The sequence below is a fragment of the Anas acuta genome, chromosome 25 (assembly GCF_963932015.1).
Source record: "Anas acuta chromosome 25, bAnaAcu1.1, whole genome shotgun sequence".
Lineage (NCBI taxonomy): Eukaryota > Metazoa > Chordata > Aves > Anseriformes > Anatidae > Anas > Anas acuta.
Genome location: NC_089003.1, coordinates 1,959,102 through 1,982,852, shown reverse-complemented (window position 1 = coordinate 1,982,852; position 23,751 = coordinate 1,959,102). Strand labels below are relative to the sequence as shown.

At 69.2% G+C, this 23,751-nt stretch overlaps 1 protein-coding gene across 1 annotated transcript; it reads left to right on the top strand.

Annotated features, from left to right (window-relative positions):
* Nucleotides 1-5,947: 5,947 nt before the first annotated feature.
* NEUROD2 (neuronal differentiation 2) lies at nt 5,948-9,820 on the top strand. The gene is made up of 2 exons (XM_068661124.1): nt 5,948-6,182; nt 7,496-9,820. The coding sequence occupies exon 2, from the start codon at nt 7,501-7,503 to the stop codon at nt 8,569-8,571; it is 1,071 nt and encodes a 356-aa protein (XP_068517225.1). The 5' UTR covers nt 5,948-6,182; nt 7,496-7,500; the 3' UTR covers nt 8,572-9,820.
* Nucleotides 9,821-23,751: the final 13,931 nt, after the last annotated feature.

Genomic DNA, 23,751 nt, shown 5'->3' with positions numbered 1-23,751 from the left:
CACAGAGTGCCCGGGGTGGTGCCCATACGCGTGCAGGGTCCGTGTGTGCCCCCTCCCAGCGGTGCCGTGACTCCCCCGTTTCTCCCCAGCACCCGGTGTCCCCACGGGACCGTGGCGCATCCCTTGGCCCACGCAGGATGGCACAGGACGACTGGAGCATCCTCGGACCACGTGGATCCAGGAGGGCAGCGGGCACAGAAGGGCCTGGCCCAGGGATGGATGGAAATGTGGGGACCCCCCCGAACCCCCAGCCCTGTCCCCGCCACCCGGGGCCGAGCAGGGTCACCGTGCCGGGCGCGAGCCCCTTCCCGTCCGCGCGTGCACCGACACATGTCGCAATAGTAATGTAATTTGTAAGTTAACAATGGGCAGCTTGAGGTTTATATTTAATTACAACGTTTGCACCAACCTGAACTCACCCTTATTCATCAATAATGCATGGGTTTGTGTTTATCGCTGCTTAATTAATCTGTGCTTACGACAATTAAAGGCTTGCAAAATCCCCAAAGGTGGCGGCGGGGAGCGGCTGCGCGGCGGCAGCGGGAGCAGGAGCCGCGGCCAGGAGGGGAGCAGCGGCCGGGCCCCCCCAGGGCTGAGCGAGGGCAGGGAGCAGCCACAGACCCCCTACCCATTGGGGTGACCCCACAACGTGCCTCAGTTTCCCCAGGGACGCTCTGTGCGCCCCCAGAGCCCCCCATCCCTCCTCGCCCGCCTTCTCCCCGCGTGCCGCTCGAGCTGCCCGGCTCGGCCCCTTCTCCTCCATCCCTTCGCCCTCCCGGGCCGGGTGCCAGGAGTGGGGGGCCGGGGAGGGGGCTCGGGGGGGGGGGCCAGGCCAGCTCTGCGCCTTTAAGCGCGGCGCGGCGCGGCTGTCCCGGATCAGCCGGAGCGCCTATTAAAATTTTATGCGAAGTGTAAATGGGCCAGGTCTCCAGCTTCCCGCTCCCTCCGAATGATTTATTACTCGCAAATACCACAGAACTAATTAGTATAGTAATTAATTAATACGAATTTGCATATTTGCATGTGCAATTAGTGCAGTGGAGTGATTACTCTGAAAATGAGAAGTTGGGCTCGTCAGATGGCAGAGTGAACTGGAGTGGAAAAGCCTCGTGCAAATGAACCCGGGCGGCGGCGGCACGCGGCGGCACGCGGCCCCGGCACCGCGGCGCACCGGGAGCCACCGGGCTCCACGCTGGGTCCCGTGCCTCGCTGGGGAGGGGGCTGCTCGGCCCCAGGACCCCCTCCCCAAAACCCAGCCTGGGCCTGGCCCCAGGCCCCCGCCATGGGGACCGCTGCAACCATCGGCCATCTCCATGGTGACTCGCCGTGCCAGGCGCATCGCCATGGTAACGGGCCGCAGCCTCGCCATGGCGACTGTCGTCACCGGCGCCGTGTCACCATGGAGACTGCATCGTCCCCCCCCCCCTCCCCTACACCCCCCCCCCAAGACCCCCTCCCCATCACCGTTCCCCAAATCCGAGCCCTTCCCGAATGGTGCCGGGGGTTGGGATTGTTGGAGGGGGGTCCTGATGGTCCCCGGGGTGGGGACCCCAAAGCTGTGGGGTGTGTGTGTGGGGGGGCCCAAAGCATCTGGGAATTGGGGTGGGGGGGCCCAAAGCACCCAGGGGTGGGGGCGTGAGGGTCCCGAAATGCTGGGTGCTGGGGAGGGGCCACACTGCCCTGGGGCGGGCGAGGAGAGCGAGACCCCACGCTGGCAGCACAGGGCCAGGCCCACCCCCATGGGCTGGCACCTTGAGACCCCCCCAATTTGGGGGGGGAGGGCAGCACCCCCCAGCCCCACAGCTCCGATTCTGGCCCTTTTTCTTTGTCCCTGACACCTCCCCAAACCCCTTAATGGTTGCCCCAAGCCCCCCGCCCCGCTGCGCCCTGCCGCCACCGGCTGGGACGGCCACCTTGGGGACATCACGGGTTGGGGGGGGGACACAGTAGAGGGGGTGGGCAGCCCCCGCACGCTGCGTGCCCCCTCCCTCATGCCCCGCCAGCTCCCTGCGGCGGGCCCAAGCGGATGCCATCTGCTGTGGGGGGGCCGGGGGGGCTGGCGCCAGCAGCGCTCCGTCACCCGCGCTGAGCTGTGCCCACGCTGGTGCCACCACCGGGCTGTGCCCCCCGTCCCCCCCCCCCACCCCTTCCAATGCTCCCCCCTGCCCACAACCCGCGGTTCCTGGGGCCTTGTGGTGTCACAGCCCCCGTTGTGACCTCGCTGGTGGCCCTGGGACCTCACCAAGGGCAGCTCTGGTGGCACAGCAGCCCCCCCCTACCCCACCCTGGTGGGTCCCCAAATGGTGTAGGGGGCGCAGCAGCAGGGAGGGGCTGGGCTCACCCCAGCAACCACCAGGTGACAAAGGGGACCTGAGCCCCAGGACCCCTGGCATCCACCCAAGACCCCCCCAAAGGATCCGGCACTGGGGACAATTCCCGGGTGTCTGCCCCGGTGACACCGTGGGTGACACTGTTGGTGACACCGTTGGTGACACCGCGCCTCCCAGCCACGCTGCAGGTCCGTGGATGTGGCGAGTGACAATGGGTGGCAGGGGATGGGTCCTGGGATGATTCCGGGGGGGGGGGGATCGGCCCCATCCCATGGCCAGGAGCCCCCCCAGGGCCTCTGGGCTGGTCACAGCCTTTCCCCATCCTCCTCCTCCTGCAAAAGGGGAATTTTCTGACAGCTCCCCCCAGCTCCTGGCTGAGTCCCAACCCCGCCCGCCTCGAGACCGCCCCTTTCTGCCCTGCTGTGCCTCAGTTTCCCTCTGCCACCCGCTCCCCCCACTCCAGGCTTCTCCATCCAGCCCGGGACCCCGCGGTCCCACAGCAGGGACACCCGGGCAGGGCACCCTCAGCCCCATCCCCTTGAGGTGCCCCCGCCCTGCGGTCAGGGACCCGCTCACCGCTGACTCCACGGCACCCGGGGGTGGCTCCCACGAGGGAGAGCAGCTCCGGGGCCACTTTGTCCCCACGGGCAGCAGGGGATGGGGACAGGGATGGGGCTGGGGACAGGCTGAGCTCCTGCCGCTCTCTTCCTGCGCTGACACATCCCCGGCGGTGGCTGCGCCGCGCGTTCGCGCATCCATCTCTCCCAGCCTTCACCTCCCAGAAATATTGCAGCACGCAGCCAGCTCCATCTGGCAGCGCGGCCCCCCCCCCGCCGCGGCTCGCGGGGAGACGCCGAAATGGCCCCGAGCCGGCCCCGCCGGGGCTCAGCCCCACACCGAGGGGGCCAGCAACCCCCACACCCCCATTTTGGCCCCCTCCCCGGCTCCGGTGCCCCTCCGAATGCCCGTGTGCCCCCTGTGCCACCGCCACTTTCTGGGGCTGAGCCACGTCACCACCTCCGGGAGACCCCACCGCTGCGGGCACCGTCCCCATCCTGCTGCAGGGGAGGGGAAGGGACACGGGGGGTGGTTTTGGTGGAGGAGGGGGCTTCGATCAGCACCGAAAATCCCGGCCTTGGCTGCTCGGAGAGGTCAACGCGGCCTCGCCTTCGCCCTCCTGCCCCACAGCCCCGTTCCCACAGCGCTCGGGGACGGATCCTGTGCGTGGAGCCCCCAGGGCTGTGGTGCTGGGGAGCCCAGCTCCGAAATCAGGATGGGGCCGCCCCACGCCCAACAGTGCCCACACCTCCGGCAACCACAGCAGAGGGGACAGCACGGGGACAGCGAGGGGACAGCGCGGGGGTCCCGCACGGGCCGGCCGAGGGTGTGCGGCACCGCTGCGGCCCCAGCACAATTAAGCAGCCAGTTTGGGTTTTCATCTCCCCGTGCCCCTTTCATCTGCGCTCCCTGTTTCATGTCTCCACTTTCTTCTCTCTCCAAGCGGCTGTGCATGCTGATGAGGCGCCAGCCCCGCTCCCAGCCCTCGCCACGCGCCTGCTGCTAATGAGGCTTTAAAGGATGCGCCCGGCCGGGCCACGCCGGCTCCTCCTGCCCCTGCCCCAGCCCCTCATGCGCCGGGGCGGCCGCGCTCGCTGACCCCCGGGCGTCCCCTTGGCCTTGGGCAGCTCCGTAGCCCTGTGGTCCCCCGGGCCATGGCGCTGCCCACCCAGCCATGCCTAAAAAATGAAGGTGGAAGTGGCCGAGGGAGCCGGACCCCCCCTGCGATGCACCAGGAGCCTTCATCCCAGGGGGCTCTCGCTCCCACCGGGCACCGCAGGAGGATGTGGCACCGGCACCGGCACGGCTGGGCCCTGCCTCCCCGCAGGCCGGCGCCAGCCCAGGTGCCATCTGCTTGGCCACAGCCGTGAGTGACAGCGTGCGAGCTGTCCCCCCCCCCCCTCGCTGCCGGTGGAGGTCCCCCCGTCACGTGCCAGCCCCGTCACCTGCACCGGGGCGGTGGGAGACGCGGCCGCTGGCACAGACCCCGCGGCCGGGCACGGCGAGCCCTTTGTCTGCGTGCACGCAGCAGCCCCGGCCACCACCGGGCCACCGTGTCCCCAACGTGTCCCCACGGCACGTGCCCGGTGTCGCCAGGCCTATTTGGGGACGGAGGGCTGAGAGCAGGGCTGCCATCTGTGTCCCTCGAGCCGGGCACGGGGCTGGGGGGCTCACGGGGACAGAGGGCACCCAGGGTGGAGCCGTGATGGGCAGGAATTTGGGAGGGGCAGCGATGGCTGCAGGGCGAGTTGGGGGGGGGGACAGAGACACAACGCACCCAGGGGTGTCCCCGTGACTGAGCCGGGAGGGGTCTGGTCCCATGGGGGGGTTGGGGGGGGCATTCACAGCCTGTGCACGGTGCACGGTGCGTGGGGCACGGCCAGGACAGGGCTGTCCCCAGCCTGGAGAGGACACACGACCCCTGGGGACACGTCGGGGGGCAGCACCCCCAGGCCCTGCCGGGGGCACCCAACCCTCAGCAGCACCGGGATGGGCTGGGGGCCGCTCTGCTGCCGTTTGGGGCCGCAGCGGGGTCGGTGCCAGCTCTCCCCGCACCAGGTTGCAAACCCGGGGGAAACGCAGCAGCCATTTTTGGCTGGCGCACGCGGCGGGGCCGGCACAACGGGGCCGGGTGCTGGCGGCTCCCAGGGGGGTCAGGAGGTGCTGGGGGGGGCTCCAAGGTGCTGCCGGAGGGTGCGTGGTGCCGCGGTGGGCGAGGAGGCACACGGCAGACAAAGGCCTCACGGGCGGCACCGCGGCACCACGGCACAGCTGGGCCTCGGCCGCCGGCACCGAGGGACCCGCGCGTGGCCACGGGGATCCCCGTGCACTGGGGAGGTCGTGCACGAGTGTGCAAGCGCCTGCGTGTGCGCGTGCACGGGGGTGTGCACACGTAGGAGGGTGCCAAGGGCTGGATGTGTTTTTTCCGCAGGGCCGTGCCGCTGGCTTTGCAGAGAAAGGCTGGCACCGGTGCGCAGCCCGGGGGGTGCCGGAGGGGGCCGGGGACACTGGCAGAGCCACCACGTGTGAGGACCCACGGCCCTGCAGCCCCCCCCTGCCCTCCCCACGCCACGGGCAGCCCCTGCCCACCCTGGCACGGCCGAAATGGGCACCGGCACCGCCGCCACCTCCCGTGGGCCCTGCCCGGCTGCAGCCCCCAGCCCACGCCGTGCCCCCACGCCGCGACCAGCCCCGCTCGGCTGGCGGCTGCGGGTGGGGACGGAGCCGGGCGAGCCGCCGTGCCGTTTTGCGGCGAGCCGCAGATGCCAGCTCGTGGCGAGGGTCCCCGTGGCGTCCCCCCCCCTCGCCCCGGCACCCCCGGCCACCCCCGGCACGTGCGGGCCGAGCGGGGTGCCCGTCTCCCCGCCGCCCTGCCCGCTCGCTCCATTGTTCAGCCCCAGCCCTGCTATCGCCTGCATCTCGCCCAGGTCCCATTTTGCGGCGTGTAGGCAGATCTGTAGATTTGGAAGGTTTTTTTTTTTTTTTTTTTTCTTTTTTTTTTTTTTTTTGAGTACAGAGTGACAGATGGCGAGTCCTCCTTCCCCAGAGAGACAAATCTCCCTGAATGCAAGCGCATGTCAATCATTAGCTCTCATGTGATAGCTCTCGCGCATGACGTGCCAACCATATGGCACTGGCAGCAGAGCTGGTACCCCCTTTGCTGGGTAGAGATGCCACTCTCGCCTCCTTTTGGATAGAGGACTGCAGGAGGCTGGAGCACCTCAAGGAGCCGCGTCCTGGTCCCAGAAGATGCTGGGAACAATGAAATAAGAATTCCTCCAGTCAGCGCCGAAGGTGAGTTATGTAAGAAGTGGAGGGCTGGGAGGGCAGCGGAGGAAACTTGAATGGAGAAAAGGCAACTTCCATGTTGATTTTGTTTCTCCGCCACGGCTCGCCCTTTTTTTCCCCCTTCTTTCGTTCTCCCCCATCCCTCGCTTCCCCCGGTCCCCGCCGGCCCCGCAGGTGGATTTTTCCCCTCGACCCCCCCGGGGAGGGGAAGGAGGGGGGGGGGGGGGCAGGGGCATTTCTCCCACCCCCCCTCCCCAGCATCTCCTCCCCCCCCCAACCGGCGGTGGCCGCGCCCGGGGGGCTCCCGGGGCTGCGCGGTCCCGGCGGGACGGAGCGGGCAGCGGCGGCCGCCCCGCATCAACGAAATCGGCGCGGAGCCGCCGCGCCGCCGCCCCCGGGGGCCCCTGCCCGCCGGAGCCGCCCCCCCGCTCCCCCGCGGCGCCCCCGGCCCCCGCCCCGGGCGGTGCCCCCCGCCCCGGCCCCGCCGCGCCGCCCGGCCCCGGGGGCGACCCCGCGGGCGCCGCCGCCCGCGCCCCCCGCGCCCCACACCTTGGAGAGGGGGGGCCCCGGGCACGGCCGCCCCCGCCGCCCCCCGCCGCGTCGCCGTTCGTTGCCGCCGCGGTTTGCGGGCCGCGCTCCGCCGGCGGCCCGGGGGGGGCTCCGGGGCGGCGGGGCTGGGTGGGGGGCCCGGCAGGAGCTGCCCCGGCCGGGGGGGGGGTGGGAGGCCGGGATCGGGCGGGGGTCGCGGGGGGGGGCACGGCCGCGGCCGGTGCTGCCCGGCCCCGGGACGGCGGTGGCGGAGCCGTGGCCGGAGCCGTTTCGGTGGCGGCGACGGGGAAAAGTTGGAGGCGTCGAGGAGCGGCCGCGGCACCGGGGCCGGCCCGCGGGGGGCTCCGGGGCGGGGGGCACCGGGGTGGGGGGCACCGGGGTGGGGGCGCGGCGGCCGCCGGGGGAGCGGGGCGGCGGCGAGGGGGGGGGGGGAAGGAACTGGGGAGGGGAAAGGGCGGAGTGGGGGGGGGGGACCCGGGGCGCGGCGCCCCGCCCCGAGGGTGCCCCGGTGCCCCCGGTGCCGGGCAGCCCGGGCGGGGGGCGGCGGGGGGCGGCCCCTCCGCGCATTCGTTTTCACCACCCCGGGGCCGCTCCAGGGGCCGGGGAACGGCGGCTCCGCCCGCGTCCCCCCCCCCCCAAACCCCCTTTAACCCCCCCACATCCCCCCAACTCCTTCCCCAGCGGAGGCCGGCGGCGAGCCCCGGCCGGCGGGGCGGGGGCGGCGGGGCCGGTTCGGCCGCGGTAACGGCGCTCTTTGCCCCCCGCTGCAGCCATCATGTTGACGCGACTTTTCAGCGAGCCCAGCCTCATCCCCGAAGTTCAGAAATTCTCCAGCTGGGCCGAGGAGTGCGAGGAGGATGCCCGCAGCGACAAGGAGGAGCGCAAGGGTAAGGGCTGCGCCCTCCCCGAGGAGCCGCCCGAGGGCTCGCTGGGGGAGAGCAAAGAGGAAGGGGAGCTAGGAGGGGACGAGGAGGAGGAGGAGGAGGAGGAGGAAGGCCTGGAGGAGGCCGAAGGAGACCGGCCCAAGAAGCGCGGCCCCAAAAAACGCAAGATGACCAAGGCGCGGTTGGAGCGCTCCAAGCTGCGGCGGCAGAAGGCGAACGCCCGGGAGCGGAACCGAATGCACGACCTGAACGCGGCCCTGGACAACCTGCGCAAGGTGGTGCCCTGCTACTCCAAAACCCAAAAGCTGTCCAAAATCGAAACCCTGCGCCTGGCCAAGAACTACATCTGGGCTCTCTCCGAAATCCTGCGCTCGGGCAAGCGGCCCGACCTGGTGTCCTACGTGCAGACTCTGTGCAAGGGGCTCTCGCAGCCCACCACCAACCTGGTGGCCGGCTGCCTGCAGCTCAACTCCCGCAACTTCTTGACGGAGCAGGGCCAGGAGGGGGGCCGCTACCACGGCCCCAACGCCTCCTTCGCCGTGCACCCCTACCCTTACCCCTGCTCGCGGCTGGCCGCGGCGCAGTGCCCGCCGCCCGCGGGGCCCGGCTCGCACGGGCTGAGGACACACAGCTACTGCGCCTCCGCCTACGAGAGCCTCTACGGCAACGCGTCCCCCGATTACAACAGCTCGGAGTACGACGGCGGGCTCAGCCCCCCCCTGTGCATTAACGGCAACTTCTCCCTCAAGCAAGACTCTTCCCCCGACCACGAGAAAAGCTACCACTACTCTATGCACTACTCGGCGCTGCCCGGCTCCCGGCCCGCCGGCCACAACCTGGTCTTCGGTTCGGCGGGGATGCGCGGGGGGGTGCACTCCGAGAACATCTTCCCCTACGACATGCACCTCCCGCACGAGCGGGGCCCCATGTACGAGGAGCTCAACGCCTTCTTCCACAACTGACCCCCCCCCCCCGCCGCCGCCCCCTCCCCGTGCCCGCCCTCCTCCTCCTCCTCCTCCTCCTTCTTCCTTTCCACCCCCCCCACCCTCCCGCAGCCCCGGCCGGGGGGGCCGCGGTGGCCCCGCGGACCGGCCCCCGGGGGCTCCGCCGTGGGCTTTGGTGCAATATGGGGACCCGGCCCCGGCGGCGGGTCCCCGAGCCCCGTGGGGACAAAGTGCTTTTTTTTGGAGGATTTCTCCTTTTTTTCTCTCTTTTTTTTTTTTTTTAAATTATTATTATTATTTATCCCGCGACGGGGGGGGGGGCGCCGAGCGCTGCCCAAGGCCCCCCCCGGCAGCGGCGGAGGCGCGCCCGCAGCCCGGCCCGGGGCGCTGGGTCGGGCCGCGTCGTTTGCTTTTTAATTCGTTTTTATTTCTCGCCCCCCCCCCCCCCCGCCCCGCCCCGCCCCGTAACCGTTTTGGGCCGTTTCTCCCCTCCGCCGCCGTGAGCCCCCCCGAGCATTGGACACCCGCTGCCCCGGCCCGTGGGAGCGAGAGGAGAGCGCGCTGCGGCGCGGAGCGAAACTTTCCGAAGCAATAAAGAGGCGAAACGGAGACCCCAATATTTCTATCTATGCAAGCAGGCCCGGCCCGGCGGACGCTCAGAGATGCACTTTGCTTTGGGGGGGCCCGGCCCGGCCCCGCTCCCGGCCCCGGTGCCCGGAGTTCCTCTCGCAGCGCGTGTGTCAGGACGTTTTTTACCTGTTTTAAAAAAAAAAAAAAAAACTTGAAACGGAAAAAAAAAAAAAAGGAAAAAAAAAAAAGAAAAAATAAGAAAAAAAAATATAAAGAAAAAAAAAACACAGAGCCGCCCCGGTTTTCCCGAGCTGGCGGAGCCGGGGCCGGGCACGGCAGGGCAGCCCGCAGCTATGCAAGCGGGAGCGGCCGGGGCTGGCGGGGCTCCGGCGGGGCTGGCGGCGCTCCGGCCCCCGCGGCTCCCGGTCCCGAGCCGGCCCCTTCGTCTTCGCCCCGGTGTGATGCATTCCTTCGGTCGGGAGACGCCGGAAACCGGAGATAACGCAATTTTTGAACCTGCCCGCACCACCTTAGAGAAACCAGCATTTTTAGAGACCAGGGAGGAGGAGGAGGATTTCTGAGAAATGTTTTGAAAACGAAAACAAAACAAAACAAAACAAAAAAAAAGTTTTGCAAAAAAAAAAGAAAAAAAAAAGAAAAAAGAAAAAAAACAAAAAAGAAAAAACAAAAAAACAGTTGTAGCAAAGGGGACCCGCCTGTCCGACACCAGAAGTGCTTTCGTGTTTCTGTTCCGTTTCATTTCGATTAATAAATATTTATGGCCAACGATATGCAAGAGCCCCCCCGCGCCGGGAGCCGCGCCCGCTCCGCGCCCCCCGCTCCCCGCCGCCGCGGACACTGCTTGGCGGCGGGGGCGGCGCGGGGGCTCCGGGCCGGGGTCCCGGCACCACCACTGCATGCATCGGCCCCCCCGGGCCCCCCCCGGCCCGCTGGACGCTTGCAGCCCCGCGGCGGCGGCCCCCGCCAGGACTTCTCGGCCGTGACGAGCCGCGGCCGGTGCGATGCGAGGCGAACCTGTAATTACCGAGCGTCCTTCGACGGCGATTAATAAATATTCAATGTTGACTCCGCCGCCTTCGCCGCTTTCCTTCCGACCCGCCCGCCCCGGGGCACGGAGAAAGGGATAACGGGGAGCGAGGTGGGGGGGGGCGGCGGAACGACCCCCGCCCCGTGCCTGGCCCCGGGACCGGCCCCGGGACCGCTCCGCCGCTCCGCCGTGCCCGAGTGCGCGGCCCGCGGTGGGGAGGCGCTGATATAACGCGGCTCTGCCCCACGGGTGTCCCCCCCGGGACCGGGGAGGCGGTGTCCCCCCCCCGCCAATAAAGGCACCGGGAACCGGAGCCGCGGACCCCGCTCGGACCCGGCCCCGCGGCCACCGGCGAGCCGCGGCGGGCAGCCCGGGCGGTGGCACCGCTCCGCTCCCCCGGGGACGGCGGCTCTGAGCTGGCCTTGGTTCGCTGCCCGCGGCTGGCATCGGTCCGCGGTGCCGGTGGCCCCGGCGCGGTGCCCGGTGGCGGTGGCCAGGCCGGGTCCTTTGTGGCCGCCCCGGTGCCCGGTCGGCTCGAAGGCTCGGCACGGTGCCCGCTGCGCGGTGCCTGGTGCCTGGTGCCCGGTGCTCGGTGCTCGGTGCTCGGTGCCCGGTGGCCGGTTCCCGGTACCCGGTGCCCGGTGCCCGATGCCCGATGCCCGATGCCCGATGCCCCGTACCCGGTGCCCGGTGCCCGGTGCCCGCTGCGCGGTGCCCGGTGCCTGGTGCCTGGTGCCCGGTGCCCTGTGGTCGGTGCCCGGTAACCGGCACCCGGTGCCCGGTGCCCGGTTCCCGGTGCCGGTGCGCGGCACGGAGCTGTCCGCCGCGGCGGTGCTGAGCGGGCGCCGTGCCCAGCCGCCTGCCCCGGCCAAACGCCGCCGGTCCCTTCACCGTCCCCGCCACCGGGGCTCATCCCCGGCCGGCCGCGACCCCGGGACGCGGAGCGGGCTCCCGGGCACACGGCGCCGCTCCCCCCGGCCCCGCCGGCTGCAGGCACCGGGCACCGGCACCGGGAGTGCGGGCACGGAGCCCTCGGGTTCCCTCGGGGAAGCCGCTTCGGGGGGGAAAACTCGCGTGGGGGCAGCGTACGTCGTGCCCCCGCGGCCCCACGGATTTGGGGGAAAATCCGGCGTTTTCGGGGCCGCGGGCACGGACGGCCCCGGCCTGGGTTGGAAGCGGCCCGACGGGAAGCGGCTCCGGCCCTGCCCCGACGAACCGGGCCCGGCCGGGGCAGCGGGGCCCCCCCGAGGTGCTCGTGGCCTTCCCGAGCCCCCCCAGAGCCCCGTCGACCCCGGCCCCGGCCCTCGCCGGTGCCCGCGGGGGAGCGGAGCCTCTTCCGACGGCCGCCGCCCGGCCCCGGGACGGGAACGGTTTCTCTGCGGGAAAAGCCCCGGGGCGGGGGGCTCGGAGCCGGGGGGGGCTCCGGGCGACCGGCGACTGCGGCGGGGCCACCAAGGGGGCGAGGAGCCGGTGTTTGGGGCCGGTACCGGCACCGGGACCCGGAGATGCGGCGGCGAAAGGCGGGAGCCCACCGGAAAGGGGATGGGGGGGCAGGCAGCGGGACCCCCAGGGGGGCTGCGGGAGGAGGGGGGGGGGACCGGCATCTGCTCGCCCCCGGGGCTCCGGGAAGGGCCCGGTGTGCCCGGGCTGCACGGCGGGGCCGGGATTTAACACCTCCGTTTGGGGCCGCGTTTTCTTTTTAATTCCCGTGATTTTGGCTCCCCAGAGCCCGGGCGGCCCCGCCGAGGCGAGGAGCTGCGGGTGCTGCTCGGGCACGGAGCGGCCCCGCAATGCGGCCCCACCGCCGGGCACGGCTCCGAGGAGAGCTCCGGTGCCCGGCCCCGGTGCGCGGCCGAGGTGCGAGGAACCGGTGCCCGGCCCCGGTTCCCCGCCCCGGTACCCGGCCTGCCCGCGCTCGGTGCTCCGCTCCCGTTCCCACCGGAGGGAGCCGGGAGTTGCCCCCACAGCCCCCGCTGGGATTTGGCACAATTTGGTGTGACCGCGGGGTCGGGGACATTTGGGGTCGGGAGGTACCGGGGGGGTACCGGGGGCCCGGGGCCACCGCGAGCATCCAACGGGCGCATTTCGGCCGGGCTCAGCCGGGCAGGACGAGACCGGGGGGGGGCGATTTCTGCCCCCACTTTCTCCCCCCCAGCCCCTCGGCCCCCCCGGATCGGGCGTTCCCGGCGCCCCCGGTGCCCTGAGCCCGGCCCGGCCCCGCGGAGCGCGGGGGACCGAGGAGGGGGTGGGGGGGGCGCGGAGCGAGCGCCAGCTCCGGGTCGCCGCTGCCACCGGCGAGTGCCAGCCGGGGGGGGGGGGGGGAGGAGGAGTCATTGCTTCAGTTTAAATTTCATGGCATCTGTTCATTATTATACAGTGCGGATTTTTATATGGACAGCTAAATTAAAGACAGATTTCTGCCAAAATTGCAGATACCATAAAAAACGGATGCTGCCGGCTCTGGGAGCCCGCCGCGCTGCGGAGCCCGGCCCGACGCCACCACCGGGCCAGCCCGGCCGGGCCGAGACCCCCCCCACACCCCCCCCGGGGCCGGGAGGGGGCTGCGGGGGCCGTGGGGGCTGCGGGGGCTGCGAGGGCTGCGGGGGCTTCGTCTGCTCGGGAGCGGCCACCGGGACCGGGGCTGCCCGGGGCGTGTGTGCGGGGGGGGTGGGGGGGGGGTCGGGGCGGGCCGGGGCTGGCAGAGGGCCCCGGTGCACCGGGGGGGCTGCCGAGCCGCCCCCTCCCCCAGGCCGGCCTGCCAGGATTCATCGCAGAGGAGTTAAAACAAGGACATCTGTGCCTGGAATCGCTGCGAAGCTCCAAACCTGCCAACGCCTGCTGGCACGGCCCCGCCGAGCACAAATGCCTGGTACTCCGGAATGCTGCACAGCCTGGCAGCCCCCCCCCACGGCACAGCCCCCCCACGGCACAGCCCGGCCCGGCTCGGCTCGGCCCGGAGCCTCTCCCCCCCCGTGGGGTGACCCCCGGAGAGCTCCCGGGGTCGCCCCCACTCGCGGTGGTGCCCGTGGGGAGCTCCCCGCGCCCCGTGGGGATGGGCGAGGAGGGGACCCCCTGAGACTGGGCAGCAGCCGGGGGCGTGGGGGGGCGCCCCTCTGCGGAGCCCTCCCCAAGCCCAGGGGGGGCAGAGGGGGCACAGCCCCGGTGGGGGCAGCGGGGGGAGGCTGGAGCCAGCGGGCGCGGGGCCAGCCCTGGCCGGGAGCGGTGGGGAGCAGGTGGCGCCCACCTGAGCCCCCCCATGGCAGCCGGGCCCTCGCTGCGGGACCCCGCTGCACGGCGGGAGCCTCACACAGCCACGGGGACCCTTCCCTTCCCTTCCCTTCCCTTCCCTTCCCTTCCCTTCCCTTCCCTTCCCTTCCCTTCCCTTCCCTTCCCTTCCCTTCCCTTCCCTTCCCTTCCCTTCCCTTCCCTTCCCTTCCCTTCCCTTCCCTTCCCTTCCCTTCCCTTCCCTTCCCTTCCCTTCCCTTCCCTTCCCTTCCCTTCCCTTTTTCTGGGACCCCCATCCTGGGCTCCAGCCCCATCCCCTTGGCACCTCTGGATGTCCTGCGTGTGCCACCCCGTCCCCATCCCCGTCCCCGTTCCCCATCCCCATCCCCTCACCCCAAGGCCAGGCCTGCCCCCCCCCCGCCCCCGGCTCGCTGCCCTCGCCCCCCCCTCCCCGTGGCAGGCGGTGGCACCTCTCATATGGGAAATGTCCATTTTGTTGCTACTTAAAAGCTGATTTACGGCGGCTGCATCGCAGCCCTGCCTTGGCCTGCGTCCCTCCCATAATCTGCCCATTTCTCTTGGCAGCTCCGCCGCGGCCGGGCTCGCCCGAGGTCTGCGGCGGGTGGGCAGCAGCGCCCGTGTCCCCCCCCCCACCACCACCTCCCCGCACCCTCTCGGCTCCGTCCCCTCTCCTCCCGCCCGGCTCGGGCAGCCTGTTCCTCATGCTGGTGCTCACAGCTGGATCCCATCTGCTTTGATCGGATCCTGACAGCGAGGAGACAGCGGCTCCGCTCGATGCCTCCGCGCACCCGGCGCGGCGACGGAGGGGCCCCAACACCCCCAAACACCCACCTGGCCCACGGGGCTGGGGGGGGGACACAGCACACGGTGGGGCTCTGCGGCATCACGGCAAAGCCCTGACCCGCTCCCATCCTTGGGTTGGGCAGAGAGGACCTGGAAATAGGGCAGGACAGACGGCCACGGGGCAGGACAGACGGACACGGTGCCCCCGGACAGACCCCGGTGGCTGCGGGGGGGCACGGTGGCACCGCCAGGGCTGGGTCGAGGTCCCGCAGCCCCCGCGCCGCTGCCCCGCAGTGAGCAGCCTCCCGGCTGGCCTGGCCCTCCCGCACGCTCCTAATTAAATTTTACCCGACTATAAATCTTTTTGTTAAATGTAATTGAAAAACACACCTTTGGAATCATCAAATTAACCCGGCATCCTCTTTATTAGAGTAATTAAAGCCTTTCTCAAGTTAGCGCCGGGCGGATCGGCTGGATTGTGCCGTAATCCCGGCAAAGCAAACAAGTTCAGAGCAAAACTAATTACATTTAGAACAGCTGTGATAATAATCCTAATTCAACCCCATTTGGTGCCTAAAATCCGGAGATCCAGCAGCGAGGGCAGGAGGAGGGGTGCCCGCGGCCGAGCTCTGCCCTTGGGCTCCCTCCGGGCCCCAAGCCCCTGGCAGTGGGGGCTGTTTGGTGCCAGGACCTCAGCACCCATGGGTGCTCTGTGGGGTCACCATCCCAAACCCAGCACAACCTCTTGTCCGTGGGGCCGAGCAATGAGGTCGGGGCACCCTCGAGTCACCCATGGCAAGATCTACATCAGCTCCATCACCGGGTGTTTTGGGGATGCTTGGGGAGAGGATTCAGGCGTGGCGCAGGATGAAGCCCCCTCCCCACCTTGGCTCACCCCAAACCTCAACGAGCCCCCACGGCGGCACCTTTGGCGCACCCTCATCCTCACCCACAGCTCCCGAATCCCCTCTCCCCACCGCCCGCCCAACCCCGGAGCCCCCCATGCCTGGCACCGCCGGGGAGGGCGGTGGTGGCGGTGGTGGCGGTGGCAGCCCCGGCGGTGGCACGGTGCCCGGTCCCCCCCCGGCCTCCCCGGGGACGCGGGATCGTGCGGCCGCAGCTGGCGCGCGCAGCCGTAATGGCCACGGCTGGGCTGGCACGGCGGCCCCGCGCCTGCGGGCACGCGGGCAGCAGCAGCTTGAGCTCGGTTTTGTCCTTGACGAGTCCCCGCGCGGCCGCCCCGGCACAAAGCCCCCGCCACCGAGACCCCCCCCTTGCCCCCCCAGGCTCATCACATCCATGGCACCGCGGCCTCGCCGCGCTGGGGTCCGGTTGGGGCGCCCCAACCCAATGCCAAGGGAAGACCCCCGCCGGTGGGCATCGGCCTCGTGCCGTTGGCACCCTCCCGGTGGCGGAGGCCGGGGGTCGAGGCTGAGCCCCCCCAGCGGCTGGAAGAGAGGGAGGGAGGGAGGGAGGGAAGGAGGGAAGGAGGCCGGCTGCATCCCGGCGGGGACCTCGGGGAGCGTTTGCTACAAATGTATATTGGAGCTTTTTATTAAAGTTGCCAAAAATTTGTGTTAGCTAATGGATTCTTAATTCTGTCTAAAATGAGAGAAGGAAAATTATGCTATTCATCTTGTATTGGTTTGAAATCACATCTGACAACTAATCGATCATACTGTGGGACATTAACTCCTTTGGATTGGGGCCCAAGCCGGCTCTCGCAGGCTCCCTCGCTCGCGCGCTGGATTAATTTAACTACTTTACTGCTGGTATTTTGGCACGTGGCTCCGAGGGCTGGTTCCTCTCCGGTTGGTGCTGCTGAATTATTTGCCTTTCTCCGGGTACAGCTGGCACGTCTCGCTGCATTATCCCCCGCCCCGCCGGCTCCGCCACCGCCCCTCCGCGTGCCGCTGGCGCCCTTCACCCGACCTTCACCCCGTGGCCGCGGCCCCCCAGGTCCCTCCCCCGTGTCCCTCTGTGGGGTTATTTTTTAGGGGTGAGCATCGCGGGATGCCCACGGGGACAAAGGGAAGGTTTTGGGGACCGCACCATGGGGGTGGCCTCGCTCCTTGGCCCCGCAGGTGAGCCGTGCCTCAGTTTCCCCATCGCTCCGTGGGTCCCCAGGGCAGGTGGGGGGCTATGGGGGGGGTCCCCTGGGTCCCCCCACCCAGGGAACACGGAGCTGGTGTGGAGCAAAGCCCGGCCAAGACGACGCCCCCCCCACCACCGCGTGTCCCCATCCGGCCACCAGCACCACCCAGTGGGACCTGGAGCACCCTGGGGAGCACCCGGCTTATATAGGGGGGGTTGGGCGGGGCAGAGGGGGGGGGGGGCGGCTCTGATTGGTCAGCAGCACGAGTCCAAATAGCGGTTTGGGTGGGGGCACGAGTCCCGGGTGGGGATTGGCCAAGAGCTGTCCCCATCCCTGGGGCCAGGAGGGTCCCCGGGGGCACCCAAGGGTGGGGGCGCGCTGCTGGGGGCACCCCCGGTGTCCCCGTCCCATGGGTGCTGCAGCTCCTGGGGGTCCCAGTGCCCAGGGAGGGGCCGCAGCGGGGCCTGACCCCCCCAGGGATGGGGGCACAGGGACAGCCCCTGCGCCATGGGGGCGTCTGGTGGCTCCTGAGCGTGGGGAGCCGTCCGGCACCGCGTGTCCGTCTGTCCGGCAGGCGCCTGTGCCCCCACAGGCACCCACTGTCCCCTGTCTGTCTGTCTGTCTGTCTGCCCTCCTGTGTGTCCAGCCATGCAGCCATCCACGTGTCTGTCTGTCCGTCCATCCATCCATCCATGTGTCTGTCTGTCCATCCACCCACCCGGCCGTGCATCCATCTGTCCGTCCATCCATCCTCCCATCCACGTGTCTGTCTGTCCACCCACCCATCCATCCACATGTCTGTCTGTCTGTCCGTCCGTCCACCCCCTGTCCGTCCGTCCGTCTGTCCGTCCCTCCCCCTGGTCGCCGTGCCACCCCCCCTGCCTGGTGCACGCTGACCGCGGCGTGCGCAGGGTGCCCCGGTGCGCGGCCTCGTGCCCCTGCCTTGCACGCGTGTGTGCTGGGTGGCCGGGGGTGTGCGTGCGCCTGTGCACGTGTGAACACGTGTGAACATGTATGAACACATGTGAACATGTATGAACACGTGTGTGCACGCGTGTGTGAGCACAGCACGTGTGAGCACACGCTCGCTGGCTCTGCCCGCACCCGGTGCCGCGCACCCCCTGCTGTGGGTGGCACCAGGTGGGGCGGGGCCAAATGGGCGGAGCCTATCAGGGCGTGGCCAAAAAAAGGGAGGAGGAGCCTAAAAGGGCGTGGTCCGAATCAAGGCGGGGCCAAACTGGGTGTGGCCAAAGTGGGCGGAGCCTCCAGCCCCAGCCCCGCCCCCTGGCATCGCAGCATCCGATGGGCTCCGAGCACGCGGCGGGACCCGGCCCCCGTGCGTCTCCTGGGGGCTGCGGTGCCGCCCGCGCCCCCCCGCCCAAAACGGGGCCAGGGAGGGCCGGGACCACCCCCTCCGCCTCGGTAGGGGCACGGGGTTGGGGCCGGGGCCGAGCCGTCCCCTTGGTGTGGGTGTCGCGGGCTGCGCGTGTGCAGGCGCCTTTTTTTTTTTTTGGATAGCAGTAGAATGCAGTATGCAAATGAGATGGTTATTACCGCAATGTTCGTCAAGCTGAGCTGAGAAGACATTAATAGCCTGATGAATATGCATGTGAATTTGTTAATTAAGTTAATTATTCTGCTGAAAATGCATTCGTCTTCCAAGGACATTTTCCCAATGATTTTTACATGCTTCAGTCATTAGTCATGCTATATTTTATCAGGGAAATGAGTTTGCTTAAGTTGTAAAAAAAAAAAAAAAAAAGGGAAAAAAAAAAAAAAAAAAAGAAGAGAGAAAAGAAAGAAAGAGCGAAAGGAAGCCGGGAAGGCAGGAAGGGGAGCAGGAGAGGAGAAACAAAGCGCGGGCGGCGGGCGCGGGCCCCAGCCGAGGGGAGCACCGGGGGCGCGGGGCTGCAGGTGGGTGCGGGCGCCCCTGCGCTCCCGGCACCGTCCCCCCCCCCCTTTGGTCCCCCCCCAGGTCCCTCTGATGACAAACTTTTTTTTTTTCCGGTGCCAAATTTCCAACACATTAATTAATTGTTGTAGCCAATTAACTGTAGTTGTGCAAATGAGTTTAGCACTAATTACCATGCAGTGCCTGTAATCACATAAAAAACTTGCTGAGAGATGGAGGGAGCGGGAGGGAGGTGGGGGGGGGACCGGGCAGCGGGGGCTGGCGGGGGCAGAGGGGACAAGGCCGGGTCCCCCCCCACTGGACACGGGGCCGTCTGTCCCCAGCCGTGCCCGACACCCACCTGCTCTGTGCTGTGAGGGGGGGGGGGCAGCAGATTTGGGAGCCCCCAGTGCCAGGCCCTGGCAGGACGTGGCCGTGGTCTCGCAGCCCGGGGCAGCAGCGGGGTGAGGCCACCCTCACGGTGTCACCCCGGTGTCCCCAGGGCTGGCGGGGGCTCGTGGGAGGGGGCGTGGGGGTCCGGCCGCAAGGAGGGGGTGCAGGGTCAGACGCTCACCTGCTCCTGGTCCCTGTCCTTAGAGGTGTGGGGGCACCCCCGTGGCTGCTGCCCTGCCACGAGCTGTGCCGAGCTGTGCCGTGCCATGCTGAGCCGTGCCGTGCCAAGCTGTGCCAAGCTGTGCCATGCCATGCTGAGCTGTGCCGTGCCGTGCCGAGCTGTGCCGAGCTGTGCCGTGCCATGCCAAGCTGTGCTGTGCCACCCCGAGCCGTGCCGTGCCGTGCTGAGCCGTGCTGAGCCGTGCCACGCTGCGTTGTTCCGTGCCGTGCCACGCTGTGCCATGCGAAGCAACAGCAGAACAAAGGAGGGGGACGCGTGGCACCAAACGGATGCCTGGGCCCAGCCCTGCTCCTTGTCCCCAATAAACCCCCCCCTGGGCAGAGCCCCCTGAGCCACCAGCACCTGGCACCCCCCAGCCGTGCCCCCTCTCCCCCCCCATCACCTCACTGCCCCCCGGGCGCTGGTTTGGGCAGTGCCGGGGTCACCAGGCCTGTGCTGAGTCCCCGCTGCCGGTGGTGAGGGGCAGCCGGGGATGAGCCCCCCCCGAACTGGGCTGCAGGCAGCGGGCGGGCAGCAGCCAGGCTGGCACCCGGCCCGGCAGGGGATTATCTGTGCCATGGATACGGGCTCCACGGGGACCTCCTGCCCGCCCGGCTGGGGCTCCGGGTGGCACGGCACGGCACGGCACGGCGTGGCACCGCATGGCACCGCATGGCACCGTGTGGCTTTGCGTGGCTTGGCATGATGCTGCATGGCTTGGCACGGCTTGGCACGGCTCGGCACGGCACCGCATGGCTCTGTGTGGCTCTGTATGGCTCGGCACGGCATGGCACAGCTCGGCACAGCTCGGCACAGCTCGGCACGGCCCCTCATGGCACGGCACAGCCCCATCTGGCTCACCTCCGGCAGCCCCACGCACCGCGTCCCACCACGAGCGGTGTCCCCCAGCGTCCCCAGCACGGCGCCAACCTCTCCCCACCCACACCCCCGTCCCCGTCCCCCGTCCCGTGCCACCGTCCCCGCCCGGAAGGCAGAGAGTTAACGCGAGGGGCCCGGCGTGCTATAAATTTTGCATCCGAGTGTGGGGAGCCGGGGCGCGGGGGGAGGCTGGGAAGGAGCCAGTGGGCTGTCTCTAGGTAACAATAAACACTGCGAGCACGGAGCAGCTGTTACACTTACTCTCTCTGCATCACAATGCCGAAATAACGCTAATAAACCCACATGCGCGCGCATCCGCACGCCCCGGGCCGGGGGGGTTGGGGGGGGAGCGGGAGGTGGGGTGTGTGGATGGACGGACGGACGGATGGATGGATGGATGGATGGATGGACGGGCACCGGGCATGGGGCTGAGACCCTCGGTGCGGGCAGGGAGCCCCGAAGCCTCCCCGCGAGGCCTGGGAGATGCCGAAGCCGCAGAAGCGTGGCCGTGGGGAGGTGACCGGTGCCCACGCGGGGGCCTCCCGTGCCCACCCAGTGCCGGTGGTGGCAGTGGGGAGGCCACGGGTGGGAAGTGGCGGCCACCGCGTGTCCCCGCTCCGGGCGCTTGCCCCGGGATCCTGCAACAAAGGCTCCGGCGCCGCACGGCACCGCGTGGCCGGGGGCTGGGTGGCACCACGGTGCTCCATGGGATGCCAGCGCCAGCCCCATGCCAGGACCATCCCCATCGCCCCCCCGCAGCAGGGACCCCACCTGGGGGGTGTGTGTGTGGCGGTGTCAGGACCCCCCCAGCACCATCCTGCCCCCTGCACGCTGCCGGTGGCTTCGAGGTGCCGGGGCACGGTGCCCACCACGCGGCACACCTCTGGGGCATGGGGTGTCCAGGGTGGGGGGAGGACGGGGATGTGCCCCCCCCCAGCAATGTGCAGGAGGGCGGGGGGCCTGGGGGGGCCAGGGCGGTGGCAGCGCTGCAGTTTGCATTCCAGCGCAGGAGGCAGCTGTGCCGCAACCCCGGCACGGCCCCCCCAGCGGCACTAAATATTAATGCCTGCCCTACATTGCGCGGCGGCACCTGCCGCGGGCGAGCCGGGAGCCCCCCCGGCCCCCCCGGCCCTCGCTGGCCAGGCAGCTGCCCCGGCCCCCCCAGGGGCTGTGCCAGAAGGTGCGGGGAGGGGGGGGGGGGGCTGCGGCTGGGCCAGCTGTGCCCCCCTGCCCGGGCAGGGAGGAACAAAGCGAGGGCATGGGCATGGGGCAGGTGGGGGCAGCGGGGCACGGAGAGCACAGGGGGGGGTCACACAGAGCCCCCCCCAGCTCCCAAAAGAAGCAGCAGTGACCCTGCAGCCCCCAGCCTGACCTGGGGGGCGCAGCGAGGGCTGGGGGGCAGCGGGGTGGTTGTGCGCTTTGCCAGCTCCAGCTGCTGGCACTCACCACTCGCCCCCCCCCCCCCAAGCCGCAGCTGAGGCCGTGCCGCTCATCACACGTGTGCCAGGCTGGGGGCCGTGCCCCCCCCTTTTCCCCCCCCCCCGGCCCTGGGCACCAGCCAAAAGTCCAGAGCCGAAAAGTGGCGGGTGATTGATGGCAGCGTTTGCCGGGTAAGCGCACCCCGCGGTCCAATCCTCCTACCTTCCCCAATTCCTCCCCTGTCCCTATTCAGAGATCATGTTGTCTCATGTTGGTCCCAGAGGCACCATTAATTAAAAATACATCCAATTAAATGGCAGGTGAAAGCGTGCAGGCGCGGGCCCTCCCCCCACCCCCCCCCCAGCCGCCTGCCTCGGCTCAGCTGTGCGGCTTCGCAGAGGGGGGGGCACCAAGAGGGGGCCAGGGTGCTGTGCCAGGCGCCTGCGCGGGGCTCGGCCAGCCCCGTCCCCGGTGTCCCCAAAGCCACCGGCTGCGCTTCGGGCCCTGACCCCATGCAGGCACCTGGGGATGGTGTGCGGGGTGGCAGGGACAGGAACAGCCCCAAAAGAGAGGTCCTGGATGGGCAGGGGGACGTGGAGGTGGTGGCACAGCCACGTGGGCCTGGGGTGGCCGTGGGGACATGGGGACAGGGGGACAGGGGGACAGGGGGACACGGGGACGTGTTGAAGGAACACCTTGGGGCTGCTGCCACGGCCAAGCTGGTGTCCTGCATGGGGGATGCAGGGACACGGGGGTGGGAGGATGTGGGGTGCAGGGATGTGGGGATGGAGGGATGGGGGATAGGGGGATGGAGGCGTGCAGGGATGCAGGAGGTGGGGATGAGGGGACGTAGGATATGGGGACGTGGGATATGGGGATATGGAGATATGGAGATGCAGGATATAGGAATATGGGGATTTGGGATTGCAGGATATGGGGCTGGGGGGATACAGGGATGCAGGATGTGGGGATATAGGATATGGGAATATGTGGATATTGGGATGTAGGAAATGGGGATGCGTGATATGGGGACGCAGGATATGGGGCTGCAGGGCTTTGGGGCCGGGCAGCGGTGCGGGCCAGGGCCCGGGGTGTGTGTGTGTGTGTGGGGGGGGGGCGGCCCGTGCCGGGGAAGCCCCCGGCTGCGCGCTCGGCTCCCGCTAATTGCAGATTTTAATCTCGGGCGCTTTCCGCTCGGGGTGCCGGCAGCAGGCACCAGCTGGGCGCGCCGCCGCTTTAATCAAGCTGCGGGCGGGGGGGCGCGGAGCCGGGCGGCCCCGGGGGGGGGGGGGGCGGGGGCTTGGCCCCCCCCACCACCCTTCCCGGGCTCAGCCCCCCCCGGTTCAGCCGCCCCGCGCCCCGCACCGGCGGAGGGGAGGTTTTTTGGGGGGTGGGACCATCCGGGGAGGGGGGGTCCCTGCCCTCCCCAAAGCCCCTCGGGGGGGGGGGGGGTCCCCAACCCCGCGGCAGCGCGAGGTGGGAACACATTTGGGGAGGAAGCGGCGGAGGCGCTGGAGAAGCCGCTTCGGTGCCCGAGCAGCTGCCAGCAAAAAGCGGCGGCTTTTTGGGGGGGGGGTCCGGAGAGGGGGGGGGGGGCGCGGGCAGGAGGCGGTGGCCGTGGGGACAGCGACACCTGGTGACGGCCGCGCGCGGCCCCGCGGGAGCGCGCGTGCACGGGAGGGAGCGCACGGACACGCCCGGAGCGCGGGGCGGGTGCGCGCGTGCAAGGGCGCGTGCACACGCCCGTGGGTGCACGCGCAGGGGGGGGGGTGCACACAGGCACGCGCACGCGGGGGGTGTGCACGGACACGCAGGGGTGTGCGCGCGTGGAGGGCGTGCACACGCAGGGGGCGTGCGCACACGCAGAGGTGCAGACAGGGTGCAAAGATGCACGTGGGTGCACGCGCGTGCAGGGCGCACACGCACACTTATTTGGGGTGCACGTGCACACGGATGCACACGCAGGGTGCACACACACGGTGCACACATGCATACGGTGCACACTTATTCAGGGTGCACAAACATGCAGGGTGCACACACACGCACACTTACTCCTGGTACACACACACGGTGCACACATGCACACGGTGCACACACACACGCACACTTACTCCTGGTGCACACACACACGCGGATCCACACCCCTGCAGGGTCCCCAGCCACGCACCCCCCCCCCCCTGCACACACACACACACGCTTGTGCATCCACGCACACGCATGCACTGATGTTCTACACCCCCCCCCGGGACGCATCCTGGGGGTGTCAGAGCCCCCTTTCCTCCCCGTGTCACCCCCTGTGCACACTCACCACCGGCACAGCTCCGTGGCACAGCACCCACGCGTGGGCTCAGCCAGGAAACGTCAAAAAGGCAACCTGAAAAAAAAAAAAAAAAGAAAGAAAAAAAAAAAAAGAAAGAGCCAAGACTCAGCAAAGAGCACGCGGAGGGACCGGGAGGCCACCGGGTGCCACCGAAAGCCCGGAGAGAGGTGGGGAAACTGAGGCACGGGGAAGGCGGCCCCCAATGTTGGTGTAAAACCGGGAGATTTACAGCGCCGCACGGCCCCGAGCCATTTGGCACGGCAGCTGCTGCGAGGGAAGCTCAATGCAAAAACTAAATTAAATGGAAGCAAACGCTCTGGTCACCTTGGGATGG